Here is a 15,435-nt window from a genome sequence, read left to right on the forward strand (position 1 = left end):
AGATTTCACCTGAAATTGCAAAACCATTATGATGAAACACAAAGGTAGTGTACAGAGAATCTGTAGTTTGTCAGTTGAGGCATGCACTTCAAGACCTTTGGACACTGTATAATCTTCTTGTTGATCATTCTTCATGTGTAGTAGTTGGAGCTATATCCTGGAGTAGCTGTCGTTCTCTTGTTCTTCTAGGCCTATGGGCACATCCACTTATTACTGAGCATGCCACATGAATGTGGGAATGATTGCTTTTGTATAAAAGAACATCCCATTGCAGCCGGATTTACATATATTATTCGTCAAGTGGTGTGTTCAATTATGGGCCATCCCATTCTTGCATATAAATGGACAGTTGATTGACAGGTTCAGCCCTTATGCAATCTCTATATTTAAAAAAATATATGTTGTTTTACATTTCACCTTTTATTTAACTAGGCAAGTCAGTTAAGAACAAATTCTAATTTACAATGACGGCCTACCCCGGCGACGCTGGGCCAATTGTGCGCCGCCCTATGGGACTTCCCAATCATGGACTGTTGTGATACAGCCTGGAATCAAACCAGGGTCTGTAATGACACCTCTTGCACTGAGATGCAGTTCCTTAGACTTCCCATCCCATGTTCTGTAATGTGTGAATCCATTATCTGGGACATGACTAGGGTTTCAGTAAGCAAGCAATACCAAATCCCCAATGGAGCAGACATGTTGAAATACATTCTTTTTGCGTATTCAGTAGAGTTAGATGTACAGAATAGCATGTTACAGACTCACCAATGCAGGTCTGATGATATGAGCGGTTTGTATAAACTGGTCTGTCCAGATAGCCTTAAAGTCAATATGGATGAGAACTCATGACTGCATGTTGAATGTTTGCATAACGTCTTCATAGTTGGATCCAGCTATGCTTGTATATTTTTTAAATGTTGTCGGTGAAACCTGCTGTTGGTGAAACAGCTTCCATTATTTGCCAGGAGATGGTATCTGACGTCAACACCTTCTTTCTTACTCACATGGTCAATGTTCAATTAGAAACATGAGAAGGTTTAGGATGCCAATGTTAAGTGCAATGGAAACTCATTGTATCATATGCATGTATGGAGCCCATAAGGTCATACATTCTTTTCAAACACATAGAAGTTGAAAAAACCCTGTTTATCAGTTCTCCCACTTAAGGGTATACAGACCCACTGCTTTTGTCATCAAAAAATAAGTTGCAGGAAATCTCAGGAGGGAATACTGTAAAAATAACCTGCATAACACTCTCTTTGAAGCCTAATAAAGTGGCCTACAAGTACATTATGACTCTAAGTATTGATCCTATAGGTGTTTTGCAGTTCAACCTCCTACCAGAGGAGGTCAGATCAATTCTGCTAGTGGCCAATGGCCATTTACTTTGGGCTCAGGGGGTATCTAATGAGAACAAAGTGGATAACAAAGCATCCATAATTCTTCATTCCTAAATTAACTTTCTGACTACTGGGGCCATAAATCTGCTGTTTCATAAGGTCCACCCACCAGGGATTGCCCCTTACCTGGCTCAGGAGATCAGACGTTTTAAAGGAAGGTGTGAGTGTGCGCGTCAGTATGCGCGTGTTTGTTAAAATGGCAGCCTCCTGAGAACAGCGTTCCATGCCGGAATCACAGGGAGAGAAATCAATGAGGTAATGATGGCTGACAGGGAGCATGGCTGCTGTAGGAGTTCCAGGATAATGGTTAGAAAGAGACTGCAGAAACCTCTAATGGTGAATAAATTACAACAACCACATACTGTACTGTGTTAGTAGACTAAGTGTAGAATAGATGACTATTTTACAGTTGCAATCATAGTAATTATGATGTCGACGTGGACCTAAGCTGTCTCACATTTTGGATCTTTTATTATCTTTTGTTTGCCTCTTGTTTGGACAATTCTTTAAAAATACTGAAGCATCACAAGGTAGAGGATACATTGAGTAATATATATTTATTTACAAAAATAAATAACAATAACACTGATTGGACATACTTTAAGTAACAAATCTACAGTAAATCCTTTTTCATATTTCCAAACATATAGTCCTTTTCTGTACGATAGATGTCTCTCAATTATACAAATACACATAAACAAATGAATTAAACACCTGTATTTAAGTTAAACACTATTATACTACAGAACAACAAAATTAGATTACAACTTAGCATTTGATAAGACTGAATAACATTTATTTTGAAAACATTCGGCAAATGAATCCATTTTAGGAACACTTCCTCCTCTGAGAGCGGAGGGGGGAATGAAGTTATCTTTCATTGTTAGGAATGCTTTTGAATCATCCTTTCAATCTCAGTCCATCTGAAATGACGCGGAGCTCTCGAATCTCTCGCCATGAGACATTGGGAACACTATTTACATGTCACTGTGTGGCTCAATCATATATAATCACAGGCATGGTGACACGGTCCCAATCGCCCCCTGTGCACTTGTGTAGTTCGAGAGGATTTGACACATGGTAATCAATCTGGTAATAGCACCACCTTGCCCTCTGATAGGCTAGGTGGAAGTTTCACCATACCAAAACCTCTCAGATATCCACAAGTGCATAGGGCTTAGGTTTTATGGTACAATTGTGGATTGGCCCACAGTTTCCCTTTCCCAAAACATTATATGGATGACACTACCCACTGAGTTGCCAGTGAGATATAATAACCAAGCATGATCTGACAAACAGGCCGTCTTCATGATTGAGTGCCAATGCAATTGCCAAGGAGCAATTTATGGTCAATTTACTCTGATGTATCAGTCAACAGGAAAAGTGTTTTTCACTTCGTAGGGACAAGGCTCAGTGAGACACATCCTGTACCGCAATGAGAAAGCTTTGTAAAAGTGTAGTTGGTCTACTCATACAGGCAGATAAATTGCAAACACTGGGGTGAGGTTATTTTATGTTCACATTCTAACTTTCCAAATTAGACAACAAAACAACTTGTTGCACTTGACTCAATATTTTATGTTTCTGATCTTCAGACCTATTCTAGAGTATGATGCAGTCTTTCATACCCTATAATATAATTATAGTCACATATATTATAGTGATGCTCTGTATTGAAACTCACTATAGACACAATTTAGGGAAGGCTATATAACAGCTGAGGTACAATCAACAATAATGTTCCTTTTTGCCACCCATACAAACACAGGGAACATTGAATTCACATTCCACAACACTCCTCATAGAACTGTACTGTACAATGCACTTTACAGTTACTTCCAAAAGCTTGAATCACGAAATAAAAGCAGTACAACACAAATATACAGAAGCGAATAAGAACTGTTAAAAAAAAAAAAACTTAAATATACAGTATGTACTTCACACAAAATTGTTTCTGCAGATCATAACATTATTGGATGATTTAGAAGTTTGATTTCACAAGAGTGGCGTTATCATTAACCCTGATGCCATTAGAGCATTAAGCTCCACAATGAATCGTCTGATAATGAATGAATTACAAGCAGAAAGACCCCCATGGGACATAAAAATAAATACTTATGGTTATCTTGGTGTGGAAATATTTTTAGTATATTAAGCAGTGGTATAAAGTACTTTACCATATTTTATTTTTGACAACTTTTACTTCACTACATTCCTAAAGAAAATAATGTACTTTTTCCCCGACACCCAAAAGTTACATTTGGAATGTTTACCAGGAAAATGGTACAAAATGGTACAACACACTTATCAAGAGAACATCCCTGGTCATCCCTATTACCTGATCTGGTGGATTCACTAAACACAAATGGTTTGTTTGTATCTGTAAATTAGAAAATCTGGTTTGCTTAATATAAGGAATTTGAAATGATTTATACTTTTACTTTTGATACTTAAGTACATTTTATTAATTACATTTAATTTTGATACTTAAATATATTTAAAACCGAATACTTTTAGACTTTTCCTCAAGTAGTATTTTACTGGGTGACTTTCACTTTTACTTCAATCATTTTCTATTAAAGTAATTTTCTATTCCATGAATACATGCCACTGGAAACTGATGAAACTCACCTCAGGAGGTTGTAGAAATGTGGCTTGTCACCAAAAACCCTCACTAACTTTTACAGATGCACAATTGAGAGAATCCTGTCAGGCTGTATCACCGCCTGGTACGGCAACTGCACCGCCCACAACCGCAGGGTTCGCCAGAGGGTGGTGCGGTCTGCATAAAGCATCACCGGGGGGCAAACTACCTGCCCTCCAGAACACCTACACCACCCGATGTCACAGGAAGGCAAAAAAGATCATCAAGGACAATAACCGCCCGAGCCACTGTCTGTTCACCCCGCTTCCATCCAGAAGACGAGGTCAGTACATGTTCATCAAAGCTAGGTCCAAGACATAGGAGCTGTTTTTCAATCTCAAGGCCATCAGATTGTTAAACAGCCACCACTACCACAGAGAGGCGGCTGCCTACCTACAGACTTGATATCATTGGCCACTTTAATAAATGGAACACTAGTCACTTTAATAACGCCACTTTAAGAATGTTTACTTATCTCGCATTACTCATCTGATATGTATATACTATAATCTACACTATCTATTGCATCTTAGCCGCTCTGTCGCTGCTCATCCATATATATTTCTATATTCTCATCCCATTCCTTTGCTAGATTGTGTGTATTTGGTTTGGGTGTGGAATTGTTGATATTATCTCTTAGATACTGCTGCACTGTCAGATCTAGAAGCATAAGCATTTCACTACACTCGTAATAACATCTGCTAACCATGTGTATGTGACCAATAAAATTGGATTTGATGCTGGAATTCAAATCTGCCATAGACCATGTTTACACAGTGTCTTTGTTTACCAACTAAGCTACTGCCTATGGACCAACCACTTATTATTCAGTAAACTGGATGCATCTAGAATAGCTTAAACCGTTCTGTGATTTTTTTTTTTAAGAAAGAAAATGAGGCTGGATTCGATCCAGGTTCAAATGTAAAGGTCATTTCCGATTGAGCCGAACGCGGGAACATTGCCTTTAAATTTCAATCGCGCCACAACGTGAATCTTCTGCAATACGGATTGAATCTATACTGCATAAATACAGCAAAAGAATACTGTATTACAATGTAAGTTCTATCAAATTCAGCATCTTACACATTCTAATGGCCAATTACATTTAAGTCTCTCTTTCTCAAGGCCCACGGCTGTGTGACGGAATCTGAATTGACTACAACCTGGATCCACAATAAGGACAATATCCTAAACAGCCTGATATTTCTCCCAGCGAAGATGCTCTACATGACCAAAAGTACGTGGACTCCTGCTCGTTGAACATCTCATTCCAAAATCATGGGCATTAGTATGTAGTTGGTCCTCCTTTGTTGCTATAACAGCCTCCACTCTTCTGGGAAGGCTTTCCGCTAGATGTTGGAACATTGCTGCGGGGACTTGCTTCCATTCAGCCACAAGCATTAGTGAGGTCAGGCACTGATGTTGGGCGATTAGGCCTGGCTCGCAGTCGGCGTTCCAATTCATCCCAAAGGTGTTTGATGGGGTTGAGGTCAGTGTTCTTCCACACAAATCTTGACTAACCATTTCTGTATGGACCTCGCTTTGTACACAGGGGCATTGTCATGCTGAAACAGGAAGGGCCTTCCCCACTGTTGCCACAAAATTGGAAGTACAGAATTGTCATCCTTTGCTGTAGCGTTAAGATTTCCCTTATCTGGAACTAAGGGGCCTAGCCCAAACCATGAAAAACAGCCCCAGACTATTATTCCTCCTCCACCATACTTTAGTTGGCCCTAGGCATTTGGGTAGGAAGTGTTCTCCTGGCATTCGCCAAACCCAGATTTGTCTGTCGGACTGCCAGATGGTGAAGCGTGATTCATCACTCCACAGAACGTGTTTCCACGTCCAATGGTTGCGAGCTTTACACCACTCCAGCCGACGCTTGGCATTGAGCATGGTGATCTTAGGCTTTTGTGCTCCTGCTCTGCCATGGAAACCCATTTCATGAATCTCCCGACAGTTCTTGTTCAGACGTTGCTTCCAGAGGCAGTTTGTAAGGCCATTCTAGTGCTAATGTTTGCCTATGGAATTGCATGGCTGTGTCCTTGATTTTATACGCCTGTCAGCAATGGGTGTGGCTGAAATAGCCGAATCCATTCATTTGAATGGGTGTCCACATACTTTTGTATATATAGTGTAGATCACTCAGATGGCCATCTCCAGCTCAGATCAGTGCTGCCTGTTTCAGTCACAAATGCATTACTACACACAACAGTTCTATATCATCTGTTTCAGCCATCTTCCTCTTGCAGATATAAGAGGGGACCTGAGCTTGGGGAAATCTTTGAAAGGTGACTTGAAATGGCAAGCCATTTCATACACAAATCATACACTTCTTGTATGATTGTAGCTCACTCGGATGACCTGGTGAAAGTTTAGCAGACAACACAACCTATCCCATTTGCTTACAGTAGATACCAAACTGTACTTTGTCACCTTGCACATTAACAAAGCAACAAAACAAAATGTTTTAATAAAGAACATATTCACCAGGGGGTTAACTTGACTTTTAGAAAAGTTGCATGTTGAGTACAGACCCTGACATTTACTATAAATAATCAAGTGCTGTACATAAAAACTGGGTGGTTGTGATCAGATGAGTGGTGTAGAGCCATCACTGTTAGAGGGAAGTGTTGACCCCTGCTGGACACTCTCCCGTGGCCCCTTAGTTACAGATCCTACATCTACACTGCCACTGGCTGGCCTACTACTGGAACCATGGGAACTGGCTTTAAGGACAGGTAAGAAGGGGCTGGTCTCAGAGGTGATGACGATGCTGGGAATCCGGCCAATCATTCCTCTAGTTATGGTGCCTTCTGACGAATCTCCTGCCTATCGATGTCAAACAGAAGGTGAGATGAGAACAGCAAACATAAAATGCTAAATGATTGACTTTCACACCCAATTGTCTAGCTATGCAGCATTGCAATTTAAGACAAAGATTGGATTTATGGTTTGACATTATTTTCACTAAAAGACAGTCCTTGAAGGATAAAAGACTATCTAGACCTGGGATGGTTAACTTTAATGGAGGTGGGGGCCACAATGAAATTGTGGGGCTGCGGTGGCTTGTGGGTCTGCATACCCACATCAATATCCACATGTCGTCAGAACCAGCGGCCCTAAGCAAAATTTTGTTTGGATTTATTAACTACAATCAGGCAAGATGTGTTTTTAATTGTGGTGCCGCTCTGCACACACCGACGTGTTAGCCAGCTAGCTAACGTAAGCTATGGTCCAACTCTAAGCCAACTCTCGTAAGTCCATAGATTTCAGAGGTTTAAAACAGAATGATATAAACCGGATCTTTTTTGGAGTTCGAACCGGTCCAGAACTTTATTTTGCTCGTCAGAACAGGGGAACAATTTTTTTATTTTACCTTTTATTTAACTTTAACCTCACTAGCTTTAAGCACCAACTGTCAGAGCAGCTCACAGATTACTGCACCTGTACATAGACCACCTATAATTTAGCCCAAACAACTACCTCTTTCCCAACTGTATTTAATTTTAATTTATTTATTTATTTTGCTCCTTTGAACTGCCATGATTTATCAAGGCCATTTGTTCTGTGCCATCTGCATGCCTGCTGTCTGCTCATGGCCAATCCCTGTCAGACTGCACAGGAACGCATTCACATCAGTCATATTTGGCTAAGGCAGAGACTATAGTGAACGGTTCCCCGAATTTGGCCCGCGGGTGATTTTTATTTTTTTATTGTTGGACATAAAGTACTTTTAAAAGCAGCAACTCAGCTCCAAATGATTTTCATTTTGAAAATCTGTTCCAAAGTATTTCCACGCATGAACGAGAGATATATGTGATTGTTTACAATTGTAAGCAATGTTTGACATTGTTACGTTTTAGTCAAATATTATATCTGGGCTTCTTGAAGTCTACAAATTATTTGTAATTATGTTCCGGGCCCCTGACCATCCACTCAAGAAATAATCTGCCTGCGGCTGAATCTAGTTGATGATCCCTGCTATAGTGCCTTCTCTATATGGGAAACTGGGATCCATATTACGTAGATGGAATCAAGAGGGTAGAAAACAGGGGGAAACATGTTGTGTTATATTTCAGACTGAGAGAAGATTAAATAGGGCACCAGTGCTGCTTTGTTTTTTATTGGAGGTAGGTAATGGCAAGCCACACTAGACGATACAGCCACGAGGAATTAACTGACACTAATTATGGGTACTTACACTTGGAGGGAAGCCGTGGTCACTGTGGCCCACGCCTGTCATGGAGATGTTGTCCATGGCATTAGAGTTCTGGAAGATACAAAATACATGACGTAGAGGTTGGTTCCTGCTATTATAATAAGTGACAACTCTGAGTCATTTCAAGGTGTAACTCAATTAAATTCCAGTCACACAAAACACATTTGTTGGGTCACATGTAAGTAAAGACGTACTAATAATTGTAGGGATTGGTCACTCCTTATATTAAGAGGAGACACATAACAATTGAGGATCTTCAATTTTCACCTGAAATTACATACTCAAATCTAACTGCCTGTAGCTCAGGCCCTGAAGCAAGGATATGCATATGGTTGGTACCATGTGAAAGGAATGTAGGAGAATATAACACAATAAATCTGGTAAAAGATAATACAAAGAAAAAACCAACTGTTATTTTCAAAAAAAATTGTACCATCATCTTTGAAATGCAAGAGAAAGATCATAATGTATTATTACAGCCCAATTCTACAGTGCATTAACAAAGTATTCAGACCCATTGACTTTTTTCACATTTTGTTTACGTTACAGCCTTATACTAAAATTTATTTGATTTTTATTTATTTCACCGTTATTTAACCAGGTAGGCAAGTTGAGAACAAGTTCCCATTTACAATTGCGACTTGGCCAGGATAAAACAAAGCAGTTCGACACATACAACAACAGAGTTACACATGGAGTAAAACAAACATACAGTCAATAATACAGTAGAAAAATAAGTCTATATACAATGTGAGCAAATGAGGTGAGATAAGGGAGGTAAAGGCAAAAAAAGGCCATGGTGGCGAAGTAAATACAATATAGCAAGTAAAACACTGGAATGGTAGATTTGCAATGGAAGAATGTGCAAAGTAGAGATATAAATAATGGGGTGCAAAGGAGCAAAATAAATAAATACAGTAGGGGGAGAGGTAGTTGTTTGGGCTAAATTATAGATGGGCTATGTACAGGTGCAGTAATTTGAGCTGCTCTGACAGCCGGTGCTTAAAGCTAGTGAGGGAGATAAGGGTTTCCAGTTTCAGAGATTTTTGTAGTTCGTTCCAGTCATTGGCAGCAGAGAACTGGAAGGAGAGGCGGCCAAAGGAAGAATTGGTTTTGGGGGTGACCAGAGAGATATACCTGCTGGAGCGCATGCTACAGGTGGGTGCTGCTATGGTGACCAGCGAGCTGAGATAAGGGGGGACTTTACCTAGCAGGGTCTTGTAGATGACCTGGAGCCAGTGGGTTTGGTGACGAGTATGAAGCGAGGGCCAGCCAACGAGAGCGTACAGGTCGCAGTGGTGGGTAGTATATGGGGCTTTGGTGACAAAACAGATGGCACTGTGATAGACTGCATCCAATTTATTGAGTAGGGCATTAGAGGCTATTTTGTAAATGACATCGCCGAAGTCGAGGATCGGTAGGATGGTCAGTTTTACAAGGGTATGTTTGGCAGCATGAGTGAAGGTTGCTTTGTTGAGAAATAGGAAGCCAATTCTAGATTTAACTTTGGATTGGAGATGTTTGATGTGAGTCTGGAAGGAGAGTTTACAGTCTAACCAGACACCTAGGTATTTGTAGTTGTCCACATAGTCTAAGTCAGATTCGTCCAGAGTAGTGATGTTGGACGGGCGGGCAGGTGCAGGCAACGATCGGTTGACGAGCATGCATTTAGTTTTACTTGTATTTAAGAGCAATTGGAGGCTACGGAAGGAGAGTTGTATGGCATTAAAGCTTGTCTGAACCAGACGAGGCAATCATTTGAGAAACCAAGGCTATCGAGTCTGCGATGAGGATGTGGTGATTGACAGAGTCTAAAGCCTTGGCCAGATCAATGAATACGGCTGCACAGTATTGTTTCTTATCGATGGCTGTTAAGATTCGTTTAGGACCTTGAGCGTGGCTGAGGTGCACCCATGACCAGCTCTGAAACCAGATTGCATCGCGGAGAAGGTATGGTGGGATTCGAAATGGTCAGCAATCTGTTGGTTGACTTGGCTTTCGAAGACCTTAGAAAGGCAGGGTAGGATAGAAATAGGTCTGTAGCAGTTTGGGTCAAGAGTGTCCCTCCTTTGACGAGGGGGATGACCGCAGCTGCTTTCCAATCTTTGGGAATCTCAGATGACACGAAAGAGAGGTTGAACAGGCTACTAATAGGGGTTGCAATCATTTTGGCAGATAATTTTAGAAAGAGAGGGTCCAGATTGTCTAGCCCGGCTGATTTGCTATCTGGATTTGGGTGAAGGAGAAGTGGGGGAGGTTTGGGCAAGTTGCTGTGGGGAGCGCAGGGCTGTTGACCCGGGTAGGGGTAGCCAGGTGGAAAGCATGGCCAGCCGTAGAAAAATGCTTATAGAAATGATCAATTATAGTGGATTTATCGGTGGTGACAGTGTTTCCTATCCTCAGTGCAGTGGGCAGCTGGGAGGAGGTGTTCTTTTTCTCCATGGACTTTACAGTGTCCCTGAACTTTTTTGAGTTTGTGTTGTAGGAAGCAAATTTCTGCTTGAAAAAGCTAGTCTTGGCTTTTCTAACTGCCTGTGTATATTGGTTTCTAGCTTCCCTGAAAAGTTACATATCACAGGAGCTGTTCAATGCTGATGTGCAGAACACCATAGGATGTTTTTGTGTTGGTTAAGGGCAGTCAGGTCTGGAGAGAACCCAGGGCTATATCTGTTCTGGTTCGAAATTTCTTGAATGGGGCATGCTTATTTAAGATGGTGAGGAAGGCATTTAAAAAAAAAAACAGGCAACCTCTATTGACGGGATGAAGTCAATATCCTTCCAGGATACCCCGGCCAGGTCGATTAGAAAGGCCTTCTCGCTGAAGCGTTTGATAGTGATGAGTGGAGGTCGTTTGACCGCTGACCCATTACGGATGCAGGCAATGAGGCAGTGATCGCTGAGATCTTTGTTGAAAACAGCACAGGTGTATTTAGAGGGCAAGTTGGTTAGGATGATATCTATGAGGGTGCCCGTGTTTACGGCTTTGGGGTGGTACCTGGTAGGTTCATTGATAATTTGTGTGAGATTGAGGGCATCAAGCTTAGATTGTAGGATGGATGGAGTGTTCCAGTTTAGGTCACCTAGCAGCACGAGCTCTGAAGATTGATGGGGGGAAATCAGTTCACATATGGTGTCCAGAGCACAGCTGGGGGCAGAGGGTTGTCTATAGCAGGCGGCAACGGTGAGAGACTTGTTTTTAGAGAGGTGGATTTTTAAAAGTAGAAGTTCAAATTGTTTGGGTACAGACCTGGATAGTAGGACAGAACTCTGCAGGCTATCTCTGCAGTAGACTGCAACACCGCCCCCTTTGGCCGTTCTATCTTGTCTGAAAATGTTGTAGTTAGGGATGAAGATTTCAGAATTTCTGGTGGTCTTCCTAAGCCAGGATTCAGACACGGCTAGAACATCCGGGTTGGCAGCGTGCTAAAGCAGTGAATAAAACAAACTTAGGGAGGAGGCTTCTAATGTTATCATGCATGAAACCAAGGCTATTACGGTTACAGAAGTCATCAAAAGAGAGCGCCTGGGGAATAGGAGTGGAGCTAGGCACTGCAGGGCCTGGATGCACCTCTACAACACCAGAGGAACAGAGGAGGAGTAGGATAAGGGTACGGCTAAAAGCTATGAGAATTGGTTGTCTAGAACGTCGGGAACAGAGAGTAAAAGGAGGTTTCTGGGGGGCGCTAAAATAGCTTCAAGGTATAATGTACAGACAAAGGTATGGTAGGATGTGAATACAGTGGGGGTAAACCTAGGTATTGAGTGATGATGAGAGAGATATTGTCTCTAGAAACATCAATGAAACCATCGCATGTGTGGGTGGTGGAACTGAAAGGTTGGATAAGATATAATGAGCAGAGCTGGAGGCTCTACAGTGAAATAAGCCAATAAACACTAACCAGAACAGCAATGGACAAGGCATATTTACATTGAGAGGCATGCTTAGTCGAGTGATCATAAGGGTCCAGTTAGGTTGGTTGGGGTAACAGCGATTCCGACAGCTAGCCGGGCCATCGATAGCAAGCTAGCATAGGATGGAGGTCTGTTTTTAGCCACCTCGTGCATTTCCGTCGGTAGATTAGTGGGGTTCCGTGTGGTAGAGGGGATCAATCCAATTGGCAAAATAGATATAGTTATAGTGACCCAAGAAAAATTGTCCGATAGATCTATTCAGATAGCAGCCGATAAGACCGCTAACGATTAGCGGGACGCAGATGGGCGTTCAGGTAACGTCGCGACGGAAGGGCCAGTTGGATAACTCCCTCGAGCAGATAACGTTGGTAGTCCAGTCGTGAAGGCCCGGTGGGGCTCCGCGTCGGCAGTAAAACGGGTCCGGGTAGGTGATGGTAGCCCAGGAGTGGCTGATGGGACTCTTCAGCTGGCTAGCTCTGGAATAATTTATGTTTGCTCCGGGATCGACGTACGCCAATAGTCACACGGATAGCAGCTAGCTAGCTGCAAGATCCAGGTGTAAATTTCCAGAGCTTTTAGTTGAAATCCGGGGATATGGAGAGAAAAATAGGTCTGGTATGTTCTGGTCTGAGTCACGTTGTACAAAACTGGCGATAGCTTTTCGAGCTAAAGGATAGCTGATGACCATCAACCGTGGTTAGCTGAATACTAACGTTAGCCAGTAACCTGGCTAGCTTCTGGTTAGCTTCTTGTTAGCTTCTGGCTAGCTTCTGATTAGCTTCTGGCTAGCTTCTGATTAGCTTCTATTGTGGATTTCAGATTTGAGGTAAATAATACTTTTTTTAAATTGGTGAGGTGGGTTGCAGGAGAATGTTTTGAAGTTGAGTTTTTGGAAAAGAAAATACATAAAAGATATGTGAAGAAAGATGTAAATATGTATATATATACGGGACACGACAAGACGAGGACAAAGGATGTCTGACTGCTATGCCATCTTGGAGAATAGATAAATACAAATAAAAAATAATACATACATTTCGTCATCAATCTACACACAATACCCCATAACGTCAAAGCTAAAACAGGTTTTTAGAAATTCTTGCAAATGTATTAAAAATAAAAAACAGATACCTTATTTACATAAGCATTCAGACCCTTTGCTATGAGACTCAAAATTGAGCTCAGGTGCATCCTGTTCCGTTGATCATCCTTCAGATGTTTCTACAACTGGATTGGAATCCACCTGTGGTAAATTCAATTGATTGGACATGATTTGGAAAGGCACACACCTGTCTATATAAGGTCTCACAGTTGACAGTGCATGTCAGAGCTAAAACCAAGCCATGAGGTTGAATGAATTGTCCATAGAGCTCAGAGACAGGATTGGGTCAAGGCACAGTTCTGGGGAAAGGTACCAAAACATTTCTGCAGCATTGAAGGTCCCCAAAAACACAGTGGCCTCCATTCTGAAATGTAAGAAGTTTGGAACCACCAAGACTCTTCCTAGAACTGGCCGCCCGGCCAAACTGAGCAATCGGGGGAGAAGGACCTTGTCAGGGAGGTGACCAAGAACACGATGGTCACTCTGACAGAGCTCCAGAGTTCCTCTGTGGAGTTGGGAGAACCTTCCAGAAGGACAACCATCTCTGCAGCCCTCCACCAATCAGGCCTTCATGGTAGAGTGGCCAGATGGAAGCCACTCCTCAGTAAAAGGCACATGACAGCTCGCTTGGAGTTTGCCAAAAGGCACCTAAAGGACTCAATATTCTCTGGTCTGATGAAACCAAGATTGAACTCTTTGGCCTGAATGCCTAGAGTCACATCTGGAGGAAACCTGGCACCATTTCTACAGTAAAGCATGGTTGTGGCAGCATCATGCTGTTGGGATGTTTTTCAGCGGCAGGGACTGGGAGACCAGTCAGGTATGAGGGAGAGATCAGAGAGATCCTTGATGAAAACCTGCTCCAGAGTACCCAGAACCTCAGACTGGGGTGAAGGTTCACCTTTCAAAAGGACAACGACCCTAAGCACACAGCCAAAACAACGCAGGAGTGGCTTCGGGACAAGTCTCTGAACGTCCTTGACTGGTTCAGCCAGAGCCTTGACTTGAACCCGATCTAACATCTCTGGAGAGACATGAAAATAACTGTGCAGCGATGCTCCCCATCCAACCCGACAGAGCTTGAGAATGGGAGAAACTTCTCAAGCAGAGGTGTGCCAAGCTTGTAGCGTCATACCCAAGAATACTTTTTATTTATTTTAATTTTATTTACCTTTATTTAACCAGGTAGGCTAGTTGAAAACAAGTTCTCATTTTCAACTGCGACCTGGCCAAGATAAAGGATAGCAGTGTGAACAGACAACAACAGAGTTACACATGGAGTAAACAATAAACAAGTCAATAACATAGTAGAAAAAAGAAAAAAAAGAATATATATACATTGTGTGCAAAAGGCATGAGGAGGTAGGCAATAAATAGGCCATAGGAGTGAATAATTACAATTAGCAGATTAACACTGGAGTGATAAATGATCAGATGAACATGTGCAGGTAGAGATACCGGTTGTGCCAAAGAGCAGAAAAGTAAATAAAATAAAAACAGTATGGGGATGAGGTAAGTAAATTGGGTGGGCTATATACCGATGGACTATGTACAGCTGCAGCGATCGGTTAGCTGCTCAGAGAGCAGATGTTTAAAGTTGGTGAGGGAGATAAAAGTCTCCAGGCTGTAATCGCTGCTAAAGGTGCTTCAACAAAGTACTGAGTAAAGGGTCTGACTAGTTTTGTAAATGTGATATTTAATTTTTAATACATTTGCAAAAATTTCAAAAATTCTGTTTTTGTTTTGTCATTATGGGGTATTGTGTGTAGATTGATGAGGAATAACAACAATTTAATCAATTTTTGAACAAGGCTGTAGCGTAACAAAATGTGGAAAAATGACATTTTGTTTTTATTATTGTCCGGCCAAATGAATTGTAGGCAGATCATTGGATAGGTGGTTCTGTTGCCTTACTATGAGTTATTTTTTTATTCATATTGACCCTGACCTCTGACCTGACCCTAGACGGCAGTTACTGCCTTATTGCTTGGTACACCCACTGGAATACGTTTCCATTACGATTTTTTTTATATACAAAAACTTGTGTTAATATAATTATTTGTATGTGGCTGTCAGTGTCATATAGTTTTATACTTGTATCAGCGAAGAAAAATACATAATACCAAGGTAAACCTTTGAGCCAGCAGCCCTA

General features: G+C 41.6%; 1 protein-coding gene across 1 annotated transcript in view; it reads right to left on the bottom strand.

Moving 5' to 3' along the window:
* Positions 1-1,954: 1,954 nt before the first annotated feature.
* Positions 1,955-15,435, bottom strand: part of LOC109888773 (melanopsin-A) — a 35,666-nt gene continuing 22,185 nt past the window's right edge. The window contains exons 9-10 of the mRNA XM_031821817.1: positions 8,252-8,320; positions 1,955-6,879 (exon numbers count right to left, since the gene is read on the bottom strand). Of these exons, the coding sequence (XP_031677677.1) occupies positions 6,640-6,879; positions 8,252-8,320 (309 nt within the window). The 3' untranslated portion in view covers positions 1,955-6,639. The remainder of the gene's footprint in view (positions 6,880-8,251; positions 8,321-15,435) is intronic.

This window comes from Oncorhynchus kisutch, linkage group LG4 (genome assembly GCF_002021735.2).
Source record: "Oncorhynchus kisutch isolate 150728-3 linkage group LG4, Okis_V2, whole genome shotgun sequence".
NCBI lineage: Eukaryota > Metazoa > Chordata > Actinopteri > Salmoniformes > Salmonidae > Oncorhynchus > Oncorhynchus kisutch.